We start from the raw sequence: 25,999 nt of genomic DNA on the forward strand, positions 1-25,999 counted from the left end.
CATTCCCACATCATATGCATCAGGTGGGTGTCCTTTTGACCACATCTAGGACATGTGTCATCCGTTTGTATTTCAATTTTAAATAAAATACTTGGGGATCTATATACCCTATGAATGAGAAGAATTCGGGACAATCTTTGTGACTCTGACAATGAAAGTTTCGGTGTCAAATCCAGTATTTCCCCCATTGCTCCTCAGATAAGGGACCCTCATCCCCATCCCATGTCTTAACTATCAAAGGATATTTATCCAAATGTAGGGCCAGTAACTGCCTATAAATAAGGGATATTAGACCTTTTGTATCTAACGATGTAGTAATGGTGTCTATTGAGTAATGTCAATCAGTATGGCGTTTATTCTAGTTGTGAACTATATGAAGATGTATTTGCAGATATTGATAAAACACCCTATGCAGAAGGTTAAAATCTGCCTTTATTTGTTCAAACATCTTGAATAATCCATCCCTCAAGAGTTGTGACACCAAGCATATACCCTTATCCTCCCACTCACTAACATTTTTTAGTTTATGTAGCTCTGGTAAGTTATAGCTGTGCCATAAAGGAGTATAGTTTGTGTACTTTCCAATCCCCAGAATATTTTTACCCCTATCCCACGCCTTATATATTAACTTTAGTGTAGGACATTTTAAGTCATTTTCTCGAGGAGGCCCCATATCTAGTACTGAGAATGGAAGCTTCCACTTTGTTCCTTCCATAAGTAGGTGCCCTGAAATTACACAATATTTTCAAGTACCCCATCCATGAAACTACTTTAGCTCCCTTCTAGTGTTAAGCAGGTCTACATATACCTGGAGGGAAGCAGATCGTTTACGTTGTTTGAGCGGATTGATCTCCTTGACAAGCAAATGGGAGACTTTAGCTGTTCTCTCCTTTTTTTAGCCTTTATCTATGTTTTATTATTATCCCTCTGGGGACACATGTGAGTGCTTCCCATTTAAATGGTAAGGCAGTTTCATCATGCTCATATATTTGAAGGAGTCTATAGTCTCAAGAAGGTCTGAGACACAGAGTGAGTCTTTCAGCAGATTATCATTTAGGTTCCAACATGTGAAGCCTTGGTGGAGTCTGGCATAGTCAGATTACAATATACAGTAGCATGATCTGACCATACAGTAGTTCCTACCTGTGATGTAGGTTGCCATGTAGGCAAGTGACGGCTAATTAAGAAAAGGACTATATGGCTATGCATATTGTGTAAAGGAGAATAATAGGTATAATTCTTTACGTCTGGATGTAGTATCCTCCATACATTGCCCGGTTGAGACCGGAGCACGTTTAGCAAAGCTTTTGTTTGTGTTTTAGATTGGTGACTCCAGCCCAGGGACGCGTCTAAAGAAGGATCCAAGACAAAATTAGAGTCACCTCCAATGATGATAAGGTCCTCCGCAAAATATTTTAGCTTGTTTAAGTAATGACGACATGTCTTAATTTATTCACAATTAAGGAGACAGAAGTTTTCTAAAGTCAAAATTTTTAGTAGATGGAGATCTTAACAAACACATACCTCCCCTCCGTGTCAGACAGTGTTTCTACAATAGTACGCGGCAGTGATCTGTGGTGGCCTATACTCAACACCTTAGACTTCAAAACTGCATTTTTCTGGGACACCAAGATGAATAATATCTATTAGTAATCTGAGGTACAGTATATGATCGCCTCTAAAGTGTGACTCCTGAAGAAAGAGAAAATGTACGTGCTGTTTATGCCTGTGATAAAACACTTGAGCTCCTTTCTCTGGAACATTAAGTCCTCTGACATTCAATGAACAAGTTTTGAGTTGTGCCATAATATTATATGAAAAAAAGGGGGAATGGAAGAGAGAAAGATTAAGAGCAAAGAGGAAGTATAGACGGTAGATAGTAACGTCTACCTCTCTGTGTCTAAGAAGTATAGATTATGACTATATCAAAACAGTAGGAAATTGCGAAACAAGCAGATCCCAATGCAAGTCCCTAACTGGGGGTGATCTTTACAGGCGTAAGTCAAACTTTCAGTTCTAGGATTCCCATTAGGTGTAACCATGGAATATATAGCGAGTAAAGTAATACAGCCTGATATTACAGTAGTATCATGTGAACTCAACTTATATCCTGGTCTAAGATCTTATATGAACTTAGACATTCTATATAGTGGAAGAGTGTCACCTAATGCTCTATTTAGATATATCTTATTATATGCTTAAAGAAATAAGTAAGCATCTGCAAACTGTCTCTCATCAGGGAAGACAAGATTCATTTCAGGAGCTCATATGATTGGCTGGTTCCTTTCCCATCTGGCTGCATCACCATCAAGTTCCTGATCCATTGAACACCTTCTGTGATGTGCTGGAACTCTCTGTGGCAATGGTGGAGCAGGTGGCCAGTCAGACATATGGAATGTCCAGGGCATCACAAATAAGTCTCATGTTGCTTGGATCTTTGAAAATATACAGCTGGAATGGGTACCCCCAGGAGTACATCAGGCCAGTAGCGGTTTCAATACCCTTCTTTTAGCAAGTGTCATTCAGGATAGATATGTGAGCAATTATATGCGTTTTCCATTTAAATCACCAGGATCCAACTCCTCTGCTTTCCTCACAATGGCCTCTTCTACATTGAAAAAAATGTATGCGACAGATAATGTCCCTTGGACACTCAGGATCTGGGCCATGATTGCCTATTGTACGGTGCGCCTTATAAATCTCCAGCTTCTTATCAATAGGATCACCAAGGATATTATTGAATAATGATCGCAGTGTTGGCATAATCACTTGTGCATTGATGCTTTCAGGTATACCCCTTATCCAGATATTATTGTGATTTTCTTGATCATCAACCATATTAAACAGATGGTTTATTTACTGGCTGTGAAGATCCAGTGTTAGTTTCTGAGCATTATAATGGCCTCTAACTGGGACGATATTATCCTCTAATCTCTGTACCTTGTCAGTAAGCTGTGACAGGATAGAAGTGAGGGGACGTATTTCAGTATTGTATGTGGTCTCCAGCCTCTGAATATATTGCTCCATATCTTCTTTAGTAGGGATAGACGCAATCTGATATACAAATAAGTCATGTTGTTCCCCATATCAGAATAACCTGTGGCTGGGGGGTAAATGTCCCTGTGAAGCAAGCACTGCTCAGTATGTGCTTTGGTGAGAGTACAGGGAGATTTGTGGAGCTGTTTTTTTGTGAGGTCTACATTAAGAGAGAAGTTGGTGCAGGACTTACAGCCTGGAGCTGTCTGGCATCATGAGGGTTAAGGCTGCTTCTTTTTCCACGCTGAGGTGAGGCAGTAATAGCTCCGGAGCAAGAAGATAAGACCTTCCATAAGAAACGCTGCATACCAGACATGCTGACAGAGGTGGAGGACCTCCGATTAACCTCTGATCTCTTCTTTCTTTCCCATATCGAAAGTCATAGAATCATAGAATCATAGAATGGTAGAGTTGGAAGGGACCTCCTGGGTCATCTGGTCCAACCCCCTGCTCAAAGCAGGATTCACTAGATCATCTCAGACAGATGTCTGTCCAGCCTCTGTTTGAAGACGTCCATTGAAGGGGAACTCACCACCTCTCGTGGCAGCCTGTTCCACTCATTAATCACCCTAACTGTCAAAAAGTTTTTTCTAATATTTAATCTGTGTCTCCTCCCATTTAGTTTCATCCCATTGCTTCTAGTCTTTCCTTGTGCAAATGAGAATAAAGATGATCCTTCTACAATGTGACAGCCCTTGACATATTTGTAGACAGCTATTAAGTCTCCTCTCAGTCTTCTTTTTTGCAAGCTAAACATTCCCAAATCCTGCAACCGTTCCTCATAGGACATGGTTTGCAGACCAGTCACCATTCTGGTCGCTCTTCTCTGAACTTGCTCCAGTTTGTCTATGTCTTTTTTAAAATGTGGTGCCCAAAACTGTACACAGTATTCCAGATGAGGTCTGACCAAAGAGGAGTAAAGACCGATAATGACTTCACGTGATCTAGACTGTATGCTTCTGTTAATACATCCCAGAATTGTATTTGCCTTTTTTGCTGCTGCATCACACTGTTGACTCATGTTCAGTCTATGATCTATTAGTATACCTAAGTCTTTTTCACATGTACTGTTGCTTAGCTCTATTCCTCCCATTCTGTATATGCTTTTTTCAGTTTTATTGCCCAGATGTAGTACTTTGCATTTTTCCCTGTTAAAAACCATTCTGTTGGTTGCTGCCCACTGCTCCAGTTTATTTAGGTCTTTTTGAATCCTCTCTCTCTCTTCTCTAGTATTAGCTATCCCTCCTAGCTTTGTGTCATCAGCAAATTTAATCAGTTTACCCTCAATTCCTTCATCTAAATCATTGATAAAGATGTTGAACAATACAGGTCCCAGGACGGAGCCCTGTGGTACCCCACTTGAGACATTCATCCAGCTGGATGTGAAGCCATTTACAACCACCCTTTGAGTCCGATCACTAAGCCAGTTATGAATCCACCTAACAGTTGCCTGGTCCATTGCATACTTGGTCATTTTTTCAATAAGGATGGTGTGAGATACTTTGTCAAATGCTTTGCTGAAGTCAAGATATACTATATCTACAGCATTTCCCTGATCCACCCAGTCAGTGATTCTGTCATAGAAGGAAATTAAGTTAGTCTGACATGACTTGTTAGTTACAAACCCATGCTGACTCTGGTTAATCACTTCATTCTTATCCATGTACTTACATACATGTTGTTTAATAATTTGTTCAAAGATCTTTCCTGGTATAGAAGTCAGACTCACCGGCCTATAGTTCCCTGGGTCCACCTTCTTCCCCTTTTTGAAGATAGGAACAACATTTGCTCTTCTCCAGTCTTCTGGGACTTCTCCTGTTCTCCAAGAATTTTCAAAGATTATGGAGAGTGGTTCTAAAATTTCTTCTACGATCTCCTTCAGTACTCTGGGGTGTAATTCATCTGGACCTGGAGACTTGAACTCATTTATGTTAGCTAAAAATTCCCTCACAATCTTTCTGTTTACAGATAACTTGGATTCCTCTGTTCCTTTAAAAGGACAGTGAAGATCAGTTGATGTTACATTTTGTTTCTGAGAGAAAACAGATGCAAAATAGGAATTAAAAAGTTCGGCCTTCTCAACATCCTCTCTTACCATTTCTCCATTTTCATCCTGTAAAAATCCTATAGCATCTTTGACTTTTCTTTTACTTTTGACATACCCCCAAAATCCTTTTTTATTGCTTTTGACATCTCTTGCAAGCCTTAATTCATTGTCAGCTTTAGCTAACCTGATACGTGCCCTGCAGGATCTGCAGACTGCATTATAATCTTCTTTAGATATGCCTCCCTCTTTCCATTTAATAAACATTTCTTTCTTTCTTTTTAGCATGTGTTTAAGTTCTGTGTTCATCCATCCTGGTTTCCTTAAATGCTTCCCATTCTTCCTACTTTTCGGGATTGTTAACGATTGTGCTTTGAGAATCTCATTTTTAAAAATTTCCCATCCTTCCTGGACATTTTTGTCCTTAAGGACATCCAGCCATTGGATCCCTCCTATTCTCTTTCTGAGTCTCTTAAAATCTGCCTTTCTAAAATCTAACCTTGAAGTTTGAGTCTTCACATGTCTTCCTCCTCTAGTTATCCAAAATTCTATAATAGCATGATCGCTGCCTCCTAGGGTCCCAGCCACCTTTACCTCCTCAACCATTTCCTCCCTGTTTATAAGGATTAGATCCAAAGTAGCAGATCCCCTTGTTTTCTCCCCTACCTTTTGGAAGATAAAGTTGTCAGCAAGAGAGGATAAGAATTTGCTTGACCTGTTAGTTTTACTTGAGAGAGATTCCCAACAAATGTCTGGATAGTTGAAATCTCCCATGACCACTACGTCATATTTTTTGGAGAACTTGGTCATTTGATACATAAAGAGTTCATCCATATCTTCAGCTTGCCCAGGTGGCCTGTAGTAAATGCCTACAATGGTGTCCTTTCCGTTGTTCTCTCCTTGTATTCTTACCCAAACAGTTTCCACAGAACTCCCAGTCTCTGAAGCTTCAATCTCTGTGCAGATATACGCTTTTCTAACATACAATGCAACACCTCCTCCTCGTTTATCAAGTCTGTTTCTTGCAAATAAGTTGTATCCTTTTAGCCTTTTATTCCAATCATGTGTATCGTCCCACCAAGTTTCAGTGATTCCAATGACATCATATTCCTTTTCCTGCATTAGTAGTTCCAATTCTCCTTGTTTGTTGCCCATGCTTTGTGCATTTGTATAAAAACATTTTAGTTTGTGATTGGTTTCTCTTCCTCCCATATTTTTATTATTTAAATTGTTTTGTCTTTGTTCTTCCTTTCCACTTCCAGTAGCAGAGATCTCAATAGTATTTGTCAGTTGTATGGCTTTTTCTGGCCTTTTGCTTCCCTTCCCACATTGTTCTAGTTTAAAGCTCTTCTGATGAGTGTAGCAAGGCGACTTCCAAATACATGTTTTCCAGTCTTCGTAAGGTGCACCCCATCTCTAGCAAGTAGTCCATCGTATAGGTAATTCATTCCGTGATCCAGAAATCCAAATCCTTGTTGACGGCACCATCGACGTAGCCAGTTGTTCACCTGTAGAATCTTATTCCACCTCATTGTTCCATGGCCATCCACTGGGAGGATGGATGAGAAGACCACCTGCGCTCCCAATTCTTTCACTTTCTTGCCTAAGTCTTCAAAGTCACTGCAGATGGTTTCCAGGTCCTTTCTTGCGGTGTCATTTGTCCCCACATGTATTAGCAGGAATGGGTAGTGATCTGTAGGTCTGAAGAGTCTTGATATCCTGTCAGACACATCTTTAATTTTTGCTCCTGGAAGACAGCACATTTCTCTTGAGGTTATGTCTGGTCTGCAGATAGCGGCCTCTGTTCCTCTTAACAGGGAATCCCCCATGACCACCACTCTCCGTTTTTTCTTCACAACATTCTTCTTTCTCCATCCAGGAGGATTTTGAGGGCTTACAAGGTTATTCATTGCTGGCAAAGTCTTATTTTGCTGTATTTCTTCATGGTTCTCCTGGGTGAGAGCCTGGTACTGGTTCCTGAGCAGTATGGGTGCTGACTGCCTCTCGATCCTCCTGCTTCTGTGGGTCACATGCTTCCATTCCTCTGTTTCCTCAGGTGCAGTTCGAATTTCTTCTCTTTCTGAATCATGAAGAGATAATTCTGCTCTGTCTAAGAACTCTTCACCTTCCTTAATGATTTTCAAGGTAGTTAACCTCTCTTCTAGATTTCGCAACTTTTCCTCCAACAGGGACACAAGCTTGCATTTCTGGCATGTGAAGTTTGGCTTTTCCACTGGCAAGTCTGTGAACATGTAGCAGGATATGCAGTTCACCAAATGGCTCCTGGACTCTTCCATGTTCTTATTGTTAATGTTCTGAAAACAGTGAAAAAAGCTTAAAAAAAAAGCTTCAAAATGCGCGCGCCTACCGGCGCGCGGTTTACCGATGTCCTCTTTTCAGCTCCAACAGCCAAAATCCAGTGTTCTTTGAGCTCGCGGAGACTCTTCACTTACCCCAAAATGCAGTGGGAATATGCAAATTATCTCCTCAGGACTTCTCCCCTGGTTTGAGGCTGTAAATTGCTTATAATTCCCCCAGGAGCACGGTCTGAAGAGAGTGCTCTCAGTGTGTGCATCCTCTTGGTGCTATGTCCAGGCCATGTCCTTCCTGTTGATGTACAATACGTCTGAAGGTGGCGTTGATTGGGAGCAGGATTGTGTGATTTAACATCCTTACGGAAATGCGAGTTGTGACACCAATGGAACGGCGGCAGAACAGGAAGTGCGTATGAGTGTTTTTATTTTAAAAAGGCCAAACATGAGGAATGAGAAGAAGTTGTCCTAGTAGTGGACAACCCCTTTATGAAGATATAATTTTCGGTTAAAAATGAAAAAGACTTCTCCCCTGTGTGACTTCTCTGAAGTTTGTCAAGGGTTGATTTCCGTGTAAAACATTTCCCGCATTAAAAACATGAAAATGGCTTCTCGTCTGTGTGAGTTCTCTGGTGAATACGAAGTGATGATTTCTTCACAAAACATTTCCCACATTCTGAACAGGAAAAAGGTTTCTTCCCTGTGTGAGTTCTCTGGTGCTTAACCAACTCTGATTTATCTTTAAAACATTTCCCACATTCTGAACAGGAAAAAGGCTTCTCCCTTGTGTGATTTCTCTGGTGTATAACCAAATCTGATTTCCGGCTAAAACATTTCCCACATTCTGAACAGCAAAAAGGCTTTTCCCCTATGTGAGTTCTGTTGTGATTAACCAAACCTGATTTCCGGCTAAAACATTTCCCACATTCTGAACAGAAAAAAGGCTTCTCCCCTGTGTGAGTTCTCTTGTGCTTAAGCAACTCTGATTTCTGGATAAAACATTTCCCACATTCTGAACAGGAAAAAGGCTTCTCCCCTGTGTGAGTTCTGTTGTGATTAACCAAACCTGATTTCCAGCTAAAATATTTCCCACATTCTGAACAGAAAAAAGGCTTCTCCCCTGTGTGAGTTCTCTTGTGCTTAAGCAACTCTGATTTCTGGATAAAACATTTCTCACATTCTGAACAGGAAAAAGGCTTCTCCCCTGTGTGAGTTCTCTGGTGTATAACCAAATCTGATTTCCAGATAAAACATTTCCCACATTCTGAACAGCAAAAAGGTTTTTCCCCTGTGTGAGTTCTGTTGTGCTGAACCAAAACTGATTTCCGGCTAAAACATTTGCCACATTCTGAACAGGAAAAAGGTTTCTCCCCTGTGTGAGTTCTCTTGTGCTCAACCAAACCTGATTTCCAGCTAAAATATTTTCCACATTCTGAACAGGAAAAAGGCTTCTCCCCTGTGTGAGTTTTCTTGTGCTCAACCAAATCTGTTTTCTGGCTAAAACATTTTCCACATTCTGAACAGGAAAAAGGCTTCTCCCTTGTGTGAATTCTCTGGTGCTTAACCAAAACTGATTTCCAGCTAAAATATTTTCCACATTCTGAACAGAAAAAAGGCTTCTCCCCTGTGTGAGTTCTCTTGTGCTCAACCAAAACTGATCTCCGGCTAAAACATTTCCCACATTCTGAACAGGAAAAAGGCTTCTCTTCTGTGTGAGTTCTCTTGTGCTCAACCAAATCTGTTTTCCGGCTAAAACATTTTCCACATTCTGAACAGGAAAAAGATTTCTGGTTAAAACATTTCTGACATTCTGAACAGCAAAAAGGCTTCTCCCCTGTGTGAGTTCTCTGATATTTGATTAAACTTGATTTCTCTGTAAAACATTTTCCACTTTCTGAACAAGAAAATGGCTTCTCCTCTTTGTGACTTCTCTGGTGATTAACAAGATTTGATTTCTGGTTAAAAAATTTCCCACACTTGAAACAAAAAAATCTATTTTCTGCTGTGTGAATGCTTTGATATTTAAGAAAAGACTTTTCTAGAGAAAAACTATTTCCATATTCTGAACATGAAAATGGCTTCTTTGCTTTAGGAGCAATTTGTTTTTTAATGCTTATTTTGTGACTTTGATTTTCCTTAGTAGTCGGTAATGAATCAGAAGACAGGACCTGTTTCAAATGATCAGATGACAGATCTTTGCTGTGAAGGGATGATGGTATATCTGGAGTAATGGCATTTACTTCAATTGTATCTTGTGTAATCTCAAGATCATCTGATTTAAAAATTGAAGATGTCAGCTGTTCCTCTGATCTCCTGGTACAGTCATCTGCCAAGAATAAAACCAATTATTATTTATGAATAACATATCCTTAAAATTTGTATTGTTGATTATTTCTACTTAAACTCTCTGTAAAAATGAACTTTGTGTAAAAGTATCATTATTTAGCAAGAAAACATATCACAGAAAAAAATCAGCCTTACCAACACCAAATCAGTTAACACATGCATTAGCATTTTAGTGTTGGTTGGGTGTACTGAGGTGTCTGTCCATGTGGGGTGCACTTATATAGTGCTGGGCAGCCTTCCTGATGTAATAGTATGGGCATCATTAGGCTACGCCAGACACTGTGCATCTCACCTACCTGTGTGACTGGCGTCCTATGCAAGCTTCTTCTGTGTGCATCTTTAATACCACCCCCTCCATGAATTGGTATGATTGTGAGTGGTTGCTCCATCAGTATTTTGCACCTGCGCTGCCCCCACCTTTATCATGGGGGTCTGTGGCATCCTGCTAGTGCATTTGTTATATGATTTGGTGTTAGTAAAGCTGTATCTTTTTCTGTGATTTTTTTTTAATTTTCATGTTAGCCGTCATTATTCAAGACAATAACAGTTCACAGTCTAATAAAAAACCTCATAGGATGAACCAGTGGATCGTAGTGTTCAACTGTTTGTTAATTCTGCCTCCCAAATATGGAATAAAAAGCCACCAACCAATGTTATGTAGGTGAAATAACACCAATAAAACTACTCATCTCACAAAAAACAAGTCCCCACTCAGGTCCATCATCTGTCAATGGAAAACCAGTGGTTTCCACATTATTAGTGGCTCAAAGGCTTTTGAAAAGCAACATGGCTTCCATAAACCAATCCAGCAATATCCGCTCCCCCAAAGTCAAACCTCACCTTCACTTGAAAGCCTTGCATGTGCACAAAACACATTTAGCATCCATGTATTTTGTAATGCACACACCCGGACTGACTGGCGTGTGCGTGTTTAGTGATTCCACTGTGCCATGAACCGGAGAGTGCCTGGAGGGGCGTAACTAAGTATCTGCCAAGGTCGCACGACGGCATACGATGCCAGTGCACCAAGGAGGAACCGGGCAGAGGGACCAGGTGCTACTCCAGGTCAGACTCCGCACACCGCTGTTAACCCACACAGGGGAATACTGGAACAGGCAGGTTAGGCTGGCACACGGACTGGTGGGTATAGGCAGACAAGGCTGGAATGCAGACGGGTGGATGCTGGCGAGCATGACTGGTATGCAGGCAGGCAGGTACTGGCTGGTACGACAGGCTGGAGCACAGAGTGGATAGGACCCAGTTCAGACTGGGACTCAGGAACAGAACCGCAGATGCGGTGGACAAACACAGCAGAGTGAGACCGCCCGGAGCGGCAAGCAAGAGCAGAGCAAGACGAGACCGCCAGTAGCGGTGAGTGAGAGTAGAGCAGGACAAGGCCACCTGGAGCGGTGAGCAAAGGGTCAGAGCAGGGCGAGACTGCCGGAGCAGTGAGCAAGGAGTCAGAGCAGAGCGAGACTGCCGGAGCAGTGAGCAAAGGGTCAGAGCATAGCGAGACTGCCGGAACAGTGAGCAAAGGGTCAGAGCAGAGCGAGACTGCCGGAGCAGTGAGCAAAGGGTCAGAGCAGAGCAAGACTGCCGGAGCAGTGAGCAAAGGGTCAGAGCAGAGCGAGACTGCCGGAGCGGTGAGCAAAGGGTCAGAGCAGGCTAGAACTGCCGGAGCAGTGAGCAAAGGCAGAGCAGGCTAGAACCACCAGAACGGTGAGCAAAGGCAGAGCAAGCTAGAACCACCGGAGCGGTGAGCAAAGGCAGAGCAGGCTAGAACCGCCGGAGCGGTGAGCAAGGCAGAGCAGGCTAGAACCGCCGGAGCGGTGAGCAAGGCAGAGCAGGTTAGAACCGCCGGAGCGGTGAGCAAGGCAGAGCAGGCTAGAACCGCCGGAGCGGTGAGCAAGGCAGAGCAGGCTAGAACCGCCGGAGCGGTGAGCAAGGCAGAGCAGGCTAGAACCACCGGAGCAGTGAGCAAGGCAGAGCAGGCTAGAACCACCGGAGCGGTGAGCAAGGCAGAGCAGGCAAGAACCACCGGAACGGTGAGCAAGGCAGAGCAGGGGGGACAGGGCTCTGTTCACATGGAACAGACAGGAAGGGAATGGCAGAACCAGATACCCACAGGGTACTTGCAGTGAAGTAGCGAGTGGACCACAAACTCACAAACGGAAGTACAGTGACAACGAGCAGGAGTTAGGTACGAGTTCAGACTCTGCAGAAAAAGGGAAGGTACAGACATAGAGAAAAATAGGAAACAGGCTAGGAGAGTATTCAGACAAGAACAGACACAACAGCAAGATACAGGAGCGGGTCTAGGTATGCGGCCCCTAGAAGGCGGAAAGAACAGGCTAGGAGCGTGTTCAGACAGGAACAGGCAAGATACAGGAACGGGTCTAGGTATGCGGCCCCTAGATAGCGGAAATAACAGGCTAGGAGATAGTTCAGACAGGACACAGTTCAGACACGGGAACTGATACCGCAAGGCAGGAAACAGACAGGACCTGGCACATCAGTGATTAGAAGCCAATTGACAGAACACAATACTCAGGCGAGGATTCCAGGGAGGAGCTGGGTTAAATACCAGGTGACAGACAGCAATAGGCTGAGGACGCATTAGGGGTGTGTCTGCAGCAGCTACAAGTAACAGGAAGTTCAGCAGGCGTCGCCCTAAGCAGACAGAGCAGAGCAGAGCAGACAACATGGAAAGATGCCAAAGTCTGGACTGGAAATCAGGTACGCGCTCTTGCACAGTGGGAGATGAACCACTATGCAAGGACGCCGCCAGGTATGTTACATATTTGACATTACTATAGTGAGAAGAACCCACTTAATTGATGGTGTGTGTCTCCTGGAGCACAATCTGGGCACTATGTGTTGGGTAATGAAATTATATATTTGTAATTTTCACTCTCCAACATCCACTGCGTGCTAATTTCTGGAAAGTGCCTGTGGAGTCAAAATAGTCACTACTCCTATAGATTATTTCACTGAGGGTTATAATTTCCAAAATGGAGTCACTTTATGGGGATTTCTATTGCTCTGGTTTTCTGCAATTTGGTCACATTAGGGCTTCTGCAAATGGTGGGTCCCATCTCCTCTGGGATCTGCTCCTGCGACGTCTGCTTCTCTAACCAGAAGCCGCCTTATTCATCCTGCAGGCGGCGCTGGTGATGGAGGAGACATCAGAACCATAAACTCTGGGCGGCGCAGGCTCTGTCCAGCCACTAAGATTAGGGTGCCTGGGACCATTAGTACTATCCAGTCTGGCAGTATGGGTGTGTGTGCTGTCCAGCTGGAGTAATCGGCTTCCTGCTTCAGCCAACTGGAAGCACTGCACCATACTAAAGCTGGAAGCATATTGCCGGAAGCTGCCAGATACAGCCTTCTTCTCCTCCTCTGGTTCAGTCCTCTGTTCTCAGCTCCTGGCTTGTGTATTTGTTTCCTGTTCGGAGAATCTCTAATCCCGTTTATTTTACTTAGCATTATATATTGTTTTGAGTATATCAATAGCCAATCACCTACAGCCATACTACAGGCTTAAACCAATGTTAGTACGATTATTACGGAAACACACATATGGTCATATTATTGTTAGTTCGGCACATGATGGAAAGTTACAAGGTTATACATCCCGGCTCAGACTAGTTAGATAACAGGAGCAGGGTGTTTCATAGAATGTTCTTGAGAGAAAAGGTTCTTGTGAGAAAATTGCATGTGAAGCTGGAGAAAAGAATGAAAGAATGTATGCTATGCAAGGTGTAATAATAACATGATTTTAGAAGCAAGCACAAAATGAAGTAACTATAGCATGAATATCGATATGTCCTTTACATCAACCTTGTAACATAATAATTTGACACTCACTTGGTCAAATGTGAAGGGTCATTGCTGCCCTACCTCAACAGCTTGGTGCCGTAACTCGGATCCCTAACCAGGGAGGCCCCACCACCTCTGGACATCCACAAAGAGAGACTTGCTTTCGGCCTCCCCCACTGGAATTGGGACTGATCATCCCCCACAAAAGCCACGATAAGTGCACGAGTTCTTTACTAGTGATACTGACCATTTGGTGTGGTTTCCACGTGGTGCATGGTTGTTTGCAGTATCTCCGGATGTCTTGGTTGGATATAGTCAAAGGTGAGACTATAGGGGTGTAGTCCCATTAGGGGTCTGATATTGATAACTTTTAAAGCAGAACCACCTCGGATTGACAAGTGAATATTGTATGAATCTTCCTTAACTTCTGACAAAGATTCTTAGGAGACTGAACACTATTAGTATAAGTCGCGGCAGGTGATAGAAGATTGGGTAGGACACACACACAGATATAAGTATGTCGAGTGTCCGGACGGCTGCAGACGCGAGCTCTCCTCCTTTCACCTAGTACTGTACGTAACTTCCCCGAAGGGAGGGGTGAGTCAGTGGAACAGTTGAGGCCGGCTGGACTCATACTCTGCACAAATCAAGGATCTTTGTTAGTCGAAAGGCAGAAGTGCAGTGATTAATCAATGTTTCCGTGGAGCAGAAAGAAAGTGTCTCCCCCTCAGGAGGGAGAGGATGTGATCACTATCATGGTCGGTCGAGAGGGGAAAAGATCATTTAAGAATGCACCAAAAGTGTTTAAGGTGTTAAATTTTCCCATGGAGGGGAGACTTCAGCCTACATTGTGGGACGAAGGAATCCGGCAGAAAAGGGGAAGACTAGTTGACTGTGGATTGTTGGAAGATGCTGAAAAGTTTAGGAAAGTTGCACATGAGATTTGTGGTGATGGATATGTTCAAATAGAGGAGGAGATGAAGCCTGGTTATTTCAATTATCTTTATGTCAAGAAAGGAAAATTATCTAGCACTGTAACAAAGACTGGCTGTTTTGTGCTACAAAATGAAGCTGATGGGAAAAAGGTAGAGGAGGAAGAAGATTCCCCTTCCCAACTTATGTGTCCACAAACTGAATCAGAAGCCCCTAAAGAAGCATCCCCTACCCCCACAAATGTAGCCGTACCCCAGCCCCTGAATCCGGAAACTGAGCAGTTTATACCTAAGGAGATTAAATACCCTGCACTTCCCACTGGTGGCCAGCCACCACCATATAACCCAGATGGCTGTCTTTGTAATGTGTGTTGGGTCCACCAATCTGGGATGGCGCGAGACATAATAATAATGGAACCCGCAGACCCAGTGCTGTAGCACCAACCTTCCCATTACTTAACGCTGACGGCGGGTATTATAAACCATTGCCCCCACCTGCTCCCGCCATGGTCCACACTCCATTCGGGGAGACCCAGGGACCTCCGAACTCTACCCTATTCACCCTCTTCCGAACTGGGGAAATAGAACATGGACACGAGTACCAGGAGGTGGCGTCTGTATTACTGAATGGTCCTTCGGAATTTTCTACTATACTGAGAATAGGCATGGGGAGTATAACGCAACAGCAAGTTGGGATCATTGTAAACGCAGCAAATGCAAATCTACAGCATGGGGGGAGGGCTAGCAGAAATATTTTGTATTGGGGGATTTACAATACAAACTGCATCCAACGATTACATCCGTGACCACGGTCCATTAACAGAAGGAGAAGTGATGGCTACAAGAGCGGGACAGCTATCATGTCAGTATGTTATACATGCGGTGGTACCAAAATATGATCCTCTGGATGTACCCAGGTCACAACACCTGCTTACAGAAATAATTCAAAACACCATAGCATACGCATCACAGCTTCATGTGGTCCCAACCCTAGCCCTGCCATTTATTTCCACCGGTATTTTTTGACATCCAAAACAAGATGTGGCCAAAATAATAGTCGGGGCTATAAAGCAACATCAACACGCATCCAACTAAATTGAGAGAGATAAGACTCTTGGCCATCGACAGGGATCTCGTTGATTATGCCGCTCAACTAATCAAACCCGATATCTGGTCTCCCCCAGTGTTCCCCTACCTCCAAGATCTCCCAACAGAGAGTACTCATGCTGATTTTCTTCCACCTTCACCCCCTCTCACAAAGATGGAGGAAATGGAGGAAGCGGACCACAATACCAGCCCACCCAAATATTCCCAGTTTACCCCAGTACAGACGGATACTCTGTGTAACCGTCTCCCGGATCCCGAACATTCCCCCATGGCTTTTTAAAGGGGCATGTCTGCAAACAGAGAGATATAGTCAACAACAAGGCAAGATCCTTTACACCTGCTCCATGTAAAAGCCGGTGAAGGATATTATCCCATGGTAGAGGCTGATGTCTCATATAATAGAGCATTAGACGCCAATACGTAATGAGAGTGGGGTTGACTTCTGTCAAGCCCTAAAATATAGGCTCTGGATAAGTTGGCTGATCAATCCACTACCCTCACAGATGTCACTCAAGAGAAGGGAGAGTCGGCTGAGAAGTTTTATGGAGGCCTTATACGGGTCTATAAGGACCTTGGGTTCTCCTTACATACTAAAAGTCATTGCCAGCTGTTAGTATCCACCTTTATCCAGGGGTTACGGACTGAAATCAAGGACGTGATATTGGCTGTACGACCAGATGTTGTGTCAGCCACCCCAGGAGATGCCCTAAAGGTAGCAAAAAGCTTCCAGAAAAGTGTCGCCCGGACCGCTTCTGCGGTTAAGCCTAAATCCAAACCCGCTGCAGTGGCAGTTGATGCATCCGCAGTACCCGCAACACAGTATCCTCCCTTACAGCCCCACTATTACCCCATGGTGGTACCTGATCAGCGAGTAATGTATCCCGGGAAAAGGCCAGTAGTGAATTCCTGTCATCAGTGTTGGAGGTGTGGCCGGACGGGACATTTCCAAAGGGACTGTCACACCCCTGCTAGCCAGTGCACCGCCCAAGCCCCCCTATCTAGAAATAGGACGCACGTCCCACGAGACAATGTCCCCCAAAACCATCCAGTCTGAAATGGAGGCCAACCAGAGTCTGCCATCGTGATGCCCGTAACCACCCCCGGGCTCTGTTCATCTGTAGTTCTCCCAATAGGAGGAAATCCGGTGAAGTTCATGGTAGACATTGGGGCGGCCAACTCCATTTTAAAATCCACTGAATTGCCTCAGGGTCTCCCAGTCCAATTTTCTAACGACAATCTAATATTGATCGGTGTAGATGGCAGACCTAACAAACACACTCTCACTAAACCTATTCCGATTGGCCCATTTCCGGAAGTAATGGCACAATTTGTCATATCCCCGACCTGCCCGGTAAATCTTTTAGGAGCAAACCTAAATTCTGATCCCGAATTCAATACCAGGACAATGGTCAGATGATCCTTACTTTAAAGGATCCAAACTATGATGCACACATAGAGTAGGTCTGCATCTTACGGGCGCTACCCACGGTTATGATTAACATATCAAATACGATTGGAAATCTCCCAAAAGATCCCAGGTTAGCTCCATACACAGAGGAAATCCCTTCTCATCTGTGGTCACAAGGCCCAGACGACATTGGGAGATTGCCGGTAGAACCAATACAGGTGTACCTCAAGCCCGAAGCGCCCTTTCCCAAGGTTCGCCAGTACCCGCTCACACATGCACAAGAACAAGGTCTACACCAGCAAATTCACACCTTGTTAGAGAAAGGGGCACTAATCCCCTGTGTCTCCCCATTCAATAAGCCGTTGTTCCCCGTAAGGAAAAAATCCCAACCGGGGCTGCCGCCCGCTTATCGATTGCTGCAGGATTTGAGGGCAGTAAATGCAGCGACAGTCGTGGAAACTCCTGTGGTGCCTAACCCACATACACTTCTCTCACAAATACCATCTACCACAGCCTGGTTTACAGTAATTGATTTAGCAAACGCCTTTTTCAGCATTCCACTACATAAAGACTGTCAGTTTCTGTTTGCATTTACATATCAGGGAAGGCAATTGACTTGGACGGTGATGCCGCACGGAGCGCAGAATAGCCCTAATCAGTTTGCAAAGAACATGTCTAGCTGTCTGCTGCTGTGGCAGCTGGACAACTTTGAGGTAGTACTATTACAATACGTTGATGATCTTCTTTTGTGTCCCCCCACGGAGCAAGTGTCCATCAGGGCCAGTGTTAGCCTCCTCAAGCATCTAGCAAAACTGAATTGTCGAGTCTCAGCCTCGAAACTTCAGTTTTGCCTCGGTCAAGTGGTTTTCTTAGGCCACTGCCTTACTCAGGGTGCCAGACATCTCACAGAAGAAAGAAAGATGGCCATCTACCTAGTACCATTCCCAAAAGATCCCATAGAGGTGCAACGGGTCCTCGGACTATGTACATATTGCAGACATATTGCGTCTGGACCCGGTAGACAGGGCCTCCCCCAGCTGTCTACAAGCGGTTCATGCCACACAGCAGTTACTTGAAAAAACGACGGACATCATCCTTGGACATGAGACTCACATTTATGCTCCACACGATATTGCGGCTGTTTTGGCTTTACAGCAACCTAAACATCTGTCCACACAGAGACACCTGCAGTGTACGTTGATTTTGCCAGAAAATGTGAAATTACACCAGTGCACCACCATCAACCCGGCCACCCTGCTACCAGCACCTGAGGGAGAGGGGAAAGAGGCTCCACCACATGATTGTCTGGAAGAAAATTACTGCGGAGTCAACTCCACTTGTTTTAGTGGGGGGAAGTACCCTTGGATGACCAAGAACTTACGTTATATACGGATGGATCCAGATATGCTGACACCTCTGGCAGGTTTCATACTGGATATGCTGTCACAACTGAAGATACATTGGTAGAGGCTGCAGCCTTACCTCCCAGTATGTCAGCACATGAAGCAGAGCTCAAAGCTCGGATTGCTGCTTGTTAACAGGCCGAAGGAAAACATGTGAATATATTTACTGACTCGAGATACGCCTTTGGGATTGCACATGACTTTGGGGAGATCTGGGCAAGGAGAGGCTTTGTCACGACTGCAGGTTCTCCTGTGAAAAATGCTGAAAGCGTCAGACAATTGATGGAAGCGGTACAACTACCAAGACAGTTGGCTGTCGTAAAGGTAAAAGCTCATACCCAACCAGATGCCCCTGAAGCAAGAGGTAATGCACTTGCTGATCTCCATGCTAAGCGAGCAGCTCTTCTTCCGACATCCATGTCCATGGCTGTTACGTGGCAGCAGACCAAACAGCTAAATTCCGTGCCAACCCAGGATTAACTTGCAGAAATTCATCAACTGGTCCCTCCAATCACAAAGCTACGCTGCACATAGCAAAAAGTCTCTAAAGAAGAACGAGTCACGGAAGGAGGCGGGAGCTAAATTGATAGATGGGCTATGGAAAAAGGGACAACTGTATTGTTTGCCTCTACTCCTATATCAGGCCTTTGCAGCCTTGGCCCATGGACCGGTGCATCGAGGGAAGAATCAAGCTTTGCTACTGGTACAGAAACTCTATTGGGCCCCATGAATTTCCACCATGTTGAGCGCACAAAACAAAGTTTGCACAATATGCCAAACCTGCAACCCAGGCAGATTACAGAATGTACCGACAAAACACCTTGCTAAACCAGAGTATCCGTTCCAATGATTGCAAGTTGATCATATCACTCTCCGTAAAGCAGGACGATATGAATACTGCTTAGTGGTAGTGGATATGTTTTCCAGCTGGCCAGAAGCATTTGCTGTTCCAAATATGACTGCCAAGACTACCGCCATGAAACTGGTCTCTGAAGTTGTTTGCCGGTATGGAGTCCCAGAAGTTATTGAAAGTGATCAGGGACCAGCCTTTTCCTCATGCGTATATCAAGAAATACTTACCATGATCGGATCAACAGTGGTGCTGCATACTCCTTACCATCCACAGTCAAGCGGCAAGGTGGAGAGATTGAATGGCACACTGAAAAGGCAATTGATCAAAATGATGCAGGAGACTACGGCCCAGTGGCCTGAGCTCCTTCCCATTGCACTATATCACATACACACCACCCCCATAGGGAAACATAAACTGTCACCCTATGAGATACTATTTCGGTCACAACCAGCTATAGCTCGATTTACCCCACACCGATTATCAGAAGAAACAGATCATGTTGTGCAATATGTGATTCAGCTTGCCAAAGCCTTAACTAACACCCATGCGTTAGTATCATCTTCTATTCCAGATCCAGCTGATGCAGAAGGTTATCATAACCCTCAAGCCCGGAGATTATGTGTATGTGAAGAGGCATGTTCGGAAACACGGACTAGAACCATTGTATGACGGACCATACCAAGTGCTCCTTACAACCCAAACAGCAGTAAAACTTGAAGGGAAGTCAACATGGATCCATGCTTCACACTGCAAACGTCAACCATCCTGAGATGTTTTATGATAATATGTATGGTTAGACTAGTCAATACCTGGAATAGCCTACAACAGAGTACTGACCCTTTTAATAACAAGTTCATTACTCACCACCAGATTTTGGTACAAGAATTGAGTCAATTAGAGAACAACCCGATCAGTGACTGTTGGATATGTACTCACTCACCAGTTTCAGCCACTAGTATGCCTTTTCTGGCGGTCCCAGTCACTCTGGAAGAAATACTAAACTGGCCCAATTGTAGCGACGCCCTTGCTAATAACGCTACTAAGTTTAGTAGATTATGGAACACCACTGTATCTCCCCTGGTGGCAAGGAAATCTTACTGCTACCAGTAGACACCTACAATTTCTTGCCCTTAAAGGAAACAAATGGGTGCCCAGAAACAAGTCTTCCTTGACTAATTTAGGCTTCATACCAACTGAAGGTCTACAAATCAGTTTTAATGCTACTCCTAGTACGGCAGATGCTTTTAAACTGTCATTGTTGGAAAGATACATTCATAATCACTCATGGGTACATGCAAATCTGTTTATAAAAGGTACCAATGACACATGTTATAAAATATCTGGTAACATCCCTTGCAATGAATCTTCTGAATATAAGCCTAGTGATCCAACATGTGGCAATCCGGATATTGGATACTGTAGCCCCCTGGGACAAATGCCTTCATGGTGTATGTTATCAAATAACACCGCTTTTATCGATTTGGTACATAAATTAGTATTACAGCACTCTGCTTTATGGGATCAGCCATCAGCCACATATTGGGTCTGTGGGAATAATGCGTATAAATGGCTCCCAGTCAGAGTAGGGTGGACTTGTACGTTGGCCCGGCTTACTCCAGCCACTTATCTTATTCCCCATAGTAAAGTAGATATGAGAGCCATCCACGCCCATCAGGAAGACCTCATTTAGTACAAATGAGTATACCCAATAAGATAGCCAGTACTGTCTTCCTCTACCCTATTGTAACACAAATGTGGGACAAATTAGTGGAAGTCACTGACTACTTAGATGACCAGATTTGGAGTGTGCTGGAAGTAATTAATACTACTGTTGCAGTGCAGAATCAACATATTACAGTAGCTAATCAACATACTTTAGTGCTGGACTATTTGACAGCAGCTCAAGGAGGGATGTGTCAGGTTATAGGCCCAGCCTGTTGTCACTATATTGACCCCGACTCTACCATACGGTTAAAGACTAAAATGGAAGACATTAGGAAACTCAGGGAAGAATATAACAAACATAACGAATTGATCAAAGACAGTTGGTGGTCTGATACATTCTCCTTTTTAAATCCTGCTAATTGGTTTAAAGGGATTGGTGGGTGGATTGCTGGAATATTACAAGGAATGTTGCATATTGTTGCTTGCATCTTGTTAATATATGTCTTACTAAAACTAGTCTTTTATTGTATCCCATTTTGCATGAGGAAAACCTGCCAGTCATCAGAGAGCAAGGAGAACGCTGTTAACCGACATCCAGTGCTACTGTACACGGACCTCCCAGATGTGACCAGCATTGAGGACCTGGACGACAAGGGAATGATGACCTTCACCCGCACGCCCCGACCAAACTCACGTCTGAAGATCAGAGCTTTATGATTATATCAACCAACAAGGGGGGATGGACATGCCGCGACAGCCTCGATTGGTAACAAGGGCACTAATTGAGTGAAGACCAATGTCCCTCAGGCTCAAAGCATGACCCTGGGATAGCACCTCTAATGTTGATAATAACATAATTTTTAGGGGGGAAAATGTAAAGGACATAATGATATTCATGCTATAGCAACTCCATTTTGTCTGCTTGTTTCAAAATCATGTTATTATCACTCCTTGCACAACATACATTCTTTCCTTCTTTTCTCTCGCCTCATCTTTCCCACACTAACTTTTCTCACAATAACATTTTTTTTTTGTCAGACACTCCGCTCCTGTTATCTAACTAGTTTAGGCCAGGATGGACCTTGTAAAATTCCATCGTGCTTCGAACTACTGTGACCATATATGTGTTTCCGTAATAATTGTACTAACATTGGTCAGCCTGTAGGTGATTGGCTATTGATATGCTCAAAACAATATAAAATGCTAAGCAAAATAAACGGGATCAGAGATTCTTTGAATCCTCCCAATACAGAACATTGTTTCCGTTTGGTTTTCTGTGGATTGCAATCAACATAATAATTTGACACTCACTTGGTCAACCATGAAGGGTTATTGCCCTCAACAAATCCATGAAACCAGGGCTCGAGCCATGGCCACACATCTCCTGCAGACGTGAATAAATGTATATTACAGCCATCAGCCACACACAGCTTAGAGATATATCATGGCACAGATGTAATGTTTTCTGTATAGTTTATCACAATCTGGTTTGAAGTTAGTCGGTTTAAAAAGAAATTGAAAAGTCAGGATTAAGGGTAAAACTGCTGTTATTTTACAGAAATTCACACTTGGCCCTCACTGCACATTTAATATTTTCAATCATAAAAGTTAAGTTAGCTCAGGGAGACGGGACCTGGTCTTGAGAGAATGTTGTGGTCTAGAGGCAAAATGGTGATCACACGATTGTGATACGGCCGGACTACACCACTGATAAAGCAGCCACAGCCGGTGCCTAAGAAGAATCTGTGACTTCTCTGCATTTAGTGGTTACTACTCACCTGGGTAGTCATATGTAGGAATCTGCTCTTTACACCGCTCATCACCCCTCACATATGTCTCTGTAGTATTAATATGGGTCAGATCTTCACCCTGAAACAAATATTATAAAAGTCACAGACAGATGGAGAAGTCACATCTATGAGCAGCTCTAATCCTGTCATCTCCACCGTTCTCATTACACAAGTATAAAACATATAATACTGGTGGATAAAACAAGACTGAACACAAGACCTTCACAGCCGTCTATACATCATAGGGGAGATCACATGACACCTTCTCTCCACCTACCTGATGATCCTGAGGAACATTGGGATCTTCTTGTTCACAGTCCTGTGGAAGAAGAGGACGGGGACATCTCTCTGGTGTTGTCCTCTTACTGGATAGATCTGGAGGAAACACATACAGGGACTGAATTTATTCTTTACATACAGATAATTATAGGCTGTGTGTATTCAGTCCTGTCTATTACCTGGTGATGTGAGGGGCTGGGGAACCTCCATCATGACGTCCTTGTACAGATCTTTGTGTCCTTCTAAATACTCCCACTCCTCGATGGAGAAATAGACAGCAACATCCTGACATCTTATAGGAACCTGACACATACAATGATACAGTCACCACCTCGATCCCTCCATAGCGTTACTGTATAATGTCCCAGCATTCCCAGCAGTGTCACCTCTCCAGTCAGTAGCTCAATCATCTTGTAGATGAGTTCTAGGATCTTCTGGTCATTGATGTCCTCATGCATCAGGGGGTGAGGTGGAGGCCATGTGATTGGACTCAGGGGTCTTCCCCATAATTCAGACACAGGGTCCTGACAGCGCTCGCTAGAGGTCTTCTTCACTAGTGTGTAATCCTGATTATGGAGAGACACATTAATAAATCTCCCTCCAGACATTTACAGAGTCCTCACCTCTCCAGTTCTGTCCATCTGTTATTCCCTTAGATAAGAATGATGTAATGAGACATCATCAGAATCTCTCACCTCTCCAGTAAGTCGGAAGAGGATCTCTAGGGTGAGGTGTAATATTTTCTCAGCCATCTTGTCTCTGTCCATATCCATCTTTGATGCGTAATTCAGGAAAATTCTCTTATATAGAAGATATTCACTAAGAGGATCCGATATTGTAGAGATCAGAATGAGAAGATGATGAGCCGATGTAATATCATAAAAATCCTGTGTAATAATACAATTACTGGGAATAATAAGGGGAACATATGAGGAGATTATTGTACAGTATTTAGATTCCTTTACATCTACTAATAAAACCAACAGTGGTGTGAAAAAGTGTTCGACCCTTTCCTGATTTCTTATTCTTTCACACTTAAATGTTTCAGATCACAAAATAAATTTAAACATTAGACAAAGGTAACACAAGTAAACACAAAATGCAGTTTTTAAATGAAGGTCTTTATTATTAAGGGAAAAAGAAATCCAAACCTACAGAGCCCTGTGTGAAAAAGTGATTGCCCCCCCCCCAACTCCCCATTAAAACATAAATTAACTGTGGTTTATCACATCTTTGGGAAGCGGAGTTCAATTTCGCTAGCCATATAGAGGCCTGATTACTGCCACACCTGTTCTCAATCAAGGAATCACTTAAATAGAACCTGCCTGAAAAAGTAAAGTAGACTAAAAGATCCTCAAAAGCTAGCCATCATGCTGCGATCCAAAGAAATTCAGGAACAAATGAGAAACAAAGTAATTGGGATCTGTCAGTCTGGAAAAGGTTATAAAGCCATTTCTAAAGCTTTGACATGCCAGCGAACCACAGTGAGAGCCATTATTCACAAATAGCAAAAAACATGGAACAGTGGTGAATGTTCCCAGTAGTGGCCTGCCGATCAAAATTACCCCAAGAGTGCAGCGACGACTCATCCTAGAGCTCACAAAAGACCCCACAACAACATCCAAATAACTGCAGACCTCACGTGCCTCAGTTAAGGTCAATGTTCATGACTCCACCATAAGAAAGAGACTGGGCAAAAATGGCAACTCCCAGAACTGGAAGTTGACCCGACATCACTGATGTCCCAGTCTCAATGATTGACCGGGCTGTGGGCGAAGTTTCATCACTTCATAGCCCAGCATCTCGCGGGCTTGCGGCACTCTGTTAATGAAAGCAGTGAAGAGAGAGCGCACACGATGCTGGGCTGTGACATGTGGTGAAACGCCGCCCACAGCCCAGTCAATCAATTCCGGAACTTGACGTGAAGTCACCAGACATCAGAGGCAACTGCAGCCGGGGGTCACATGATGGTGCTAAGAGGACAACGATAGCGCTGCTCACAGGCACATTTGGAAACACAAGGTATTTGAAGAAAGCCTTATTTCCTAGGTTTAAATCCATCTGCCAACTACACATTGCAGTGGATAACCTCTTTAATGTGACCATTTCTTAATGTTTTGATACACATGTCCAACTGTTCAATGTTTCAGTACTGTAAGATGGCCGCCGGACAGGTGTGATGTGCAGAAGTAGTGCTGCTGCTTTAAAAGCATTCAGCAACTATTAGAAGTAACACAAGCACAGGAGACAGGAAGTGTTGTGCTCCAGAAGCATCCACCAACTAGAGGGGTTAACACAGTCACAGAAGAAGGGGAGTGTTTTAGCAGAGCCCCAGGGGGATTGTGGGGAAGTTGTTTACTCTCTGTCCAGAGCCGAAGAGAAAGGTGGCTTATGATCTGTATCTCATAGAAGGCAAGAAAACAGAATTCAGGTCAGGTGGGAAGCTAAACACAGGTCAGATAGACTCCCTGAACTAACAGTGTGGAGCATTGTCGACCAGGAAGATAAGGACTGGAAGTAATCCTGTCATAGGGATCGTCTCCCTCATCAAACACCCCCCCCCATCTCCATGCAGGATAAAGAATGCTGTGTACAATTGAGTCCTTGTGAAGGAAAAGCCTGTGGTTGTGTATGCATTTAAACTGTGCTACAGGATAATACACTGTGTACTGCTGAGTTGCAAAGAAGATTGTACTGTTATTACTGGAGCCTGTTGCTCAAAGAGACATGTACATTGCATTGGCCATACCTCATTAAATGTTACTGTTCTACCGTTTATGAGGACTCTTTCAAATGTGTCTGGTCAGCAACTGAATCTGTCCTGTGCCTCAGAGAAGCTGCAGCCTATGGTCGCCCGGAATAACTGTTCCCCCAGAATTCCAACGAATTCATGTAATCGGTCTCGCCCCTATCTGAGCTTAGGCGGCGTGCATGTAACACAGGTGCTTGAGGGGAGATATATATCATCGAGGTTGGTAGCTTCGGTGATGTAAGCCTTGGAAAGC

General features: G+C 43.8%; 1 protein-coding gene across 1 annotated transcript in view; it reads right to left on the minus strand.

Moving 5' to 3' along the window:
• Positions 1-6,688: 6,688 nt before the first annotated feature.
• Positions 6,689-25,999, minus strand: part of LOC141212736 (uncharacterized) — a 72,574-nt gene continuing 53,263 nt past the window's right edge. Inside the window, exons 10-15 of the mRNA XM_073665044.1 lie at positions 23,690-24,040; positions 23,381-23,560; positions 23,174-23,297; positions 22,993-23,090; positions 22,704-22,794; positions 6,689-9,718 (exon numbers count right to left, since the gene is read on the minus strand). Of these exons, the coding sequence (XP_073521145.1) occupies positions 7,983-9,718; positions 22,704-22,794; positions 22,993-23,090; positions 23,174-23,297; positions 23,381-23,560; positions 23,690-24,040 (2,580 nt within the window). The 3' untranslated portion in view covers positions 6,689-7,982. The remainder of the gene's footprint in view (positions 9,719-22,703; positions 22,795-22,992; positions 23,091-23,173; positions 23,298-23,380; positions 23,561-23,689; positions 24,041-25,999) is intronic.

This window comes from Phyllobates terribilis, unplaced genomic scaffold (assembly GCF_046119375.1).
Source record: "Phyllobates terribilis strain yellow unplaced genomic scaffold, ASM4611937v1 Scaffold_183__1_contigs__length_3771566, whole genome shotgun sequence".
NCBI lineage: Eukaryota > Metazoa > Chordata > Amphibia > Anura > Dendrobatidae > Phyllobates > Phyllobates terribilis.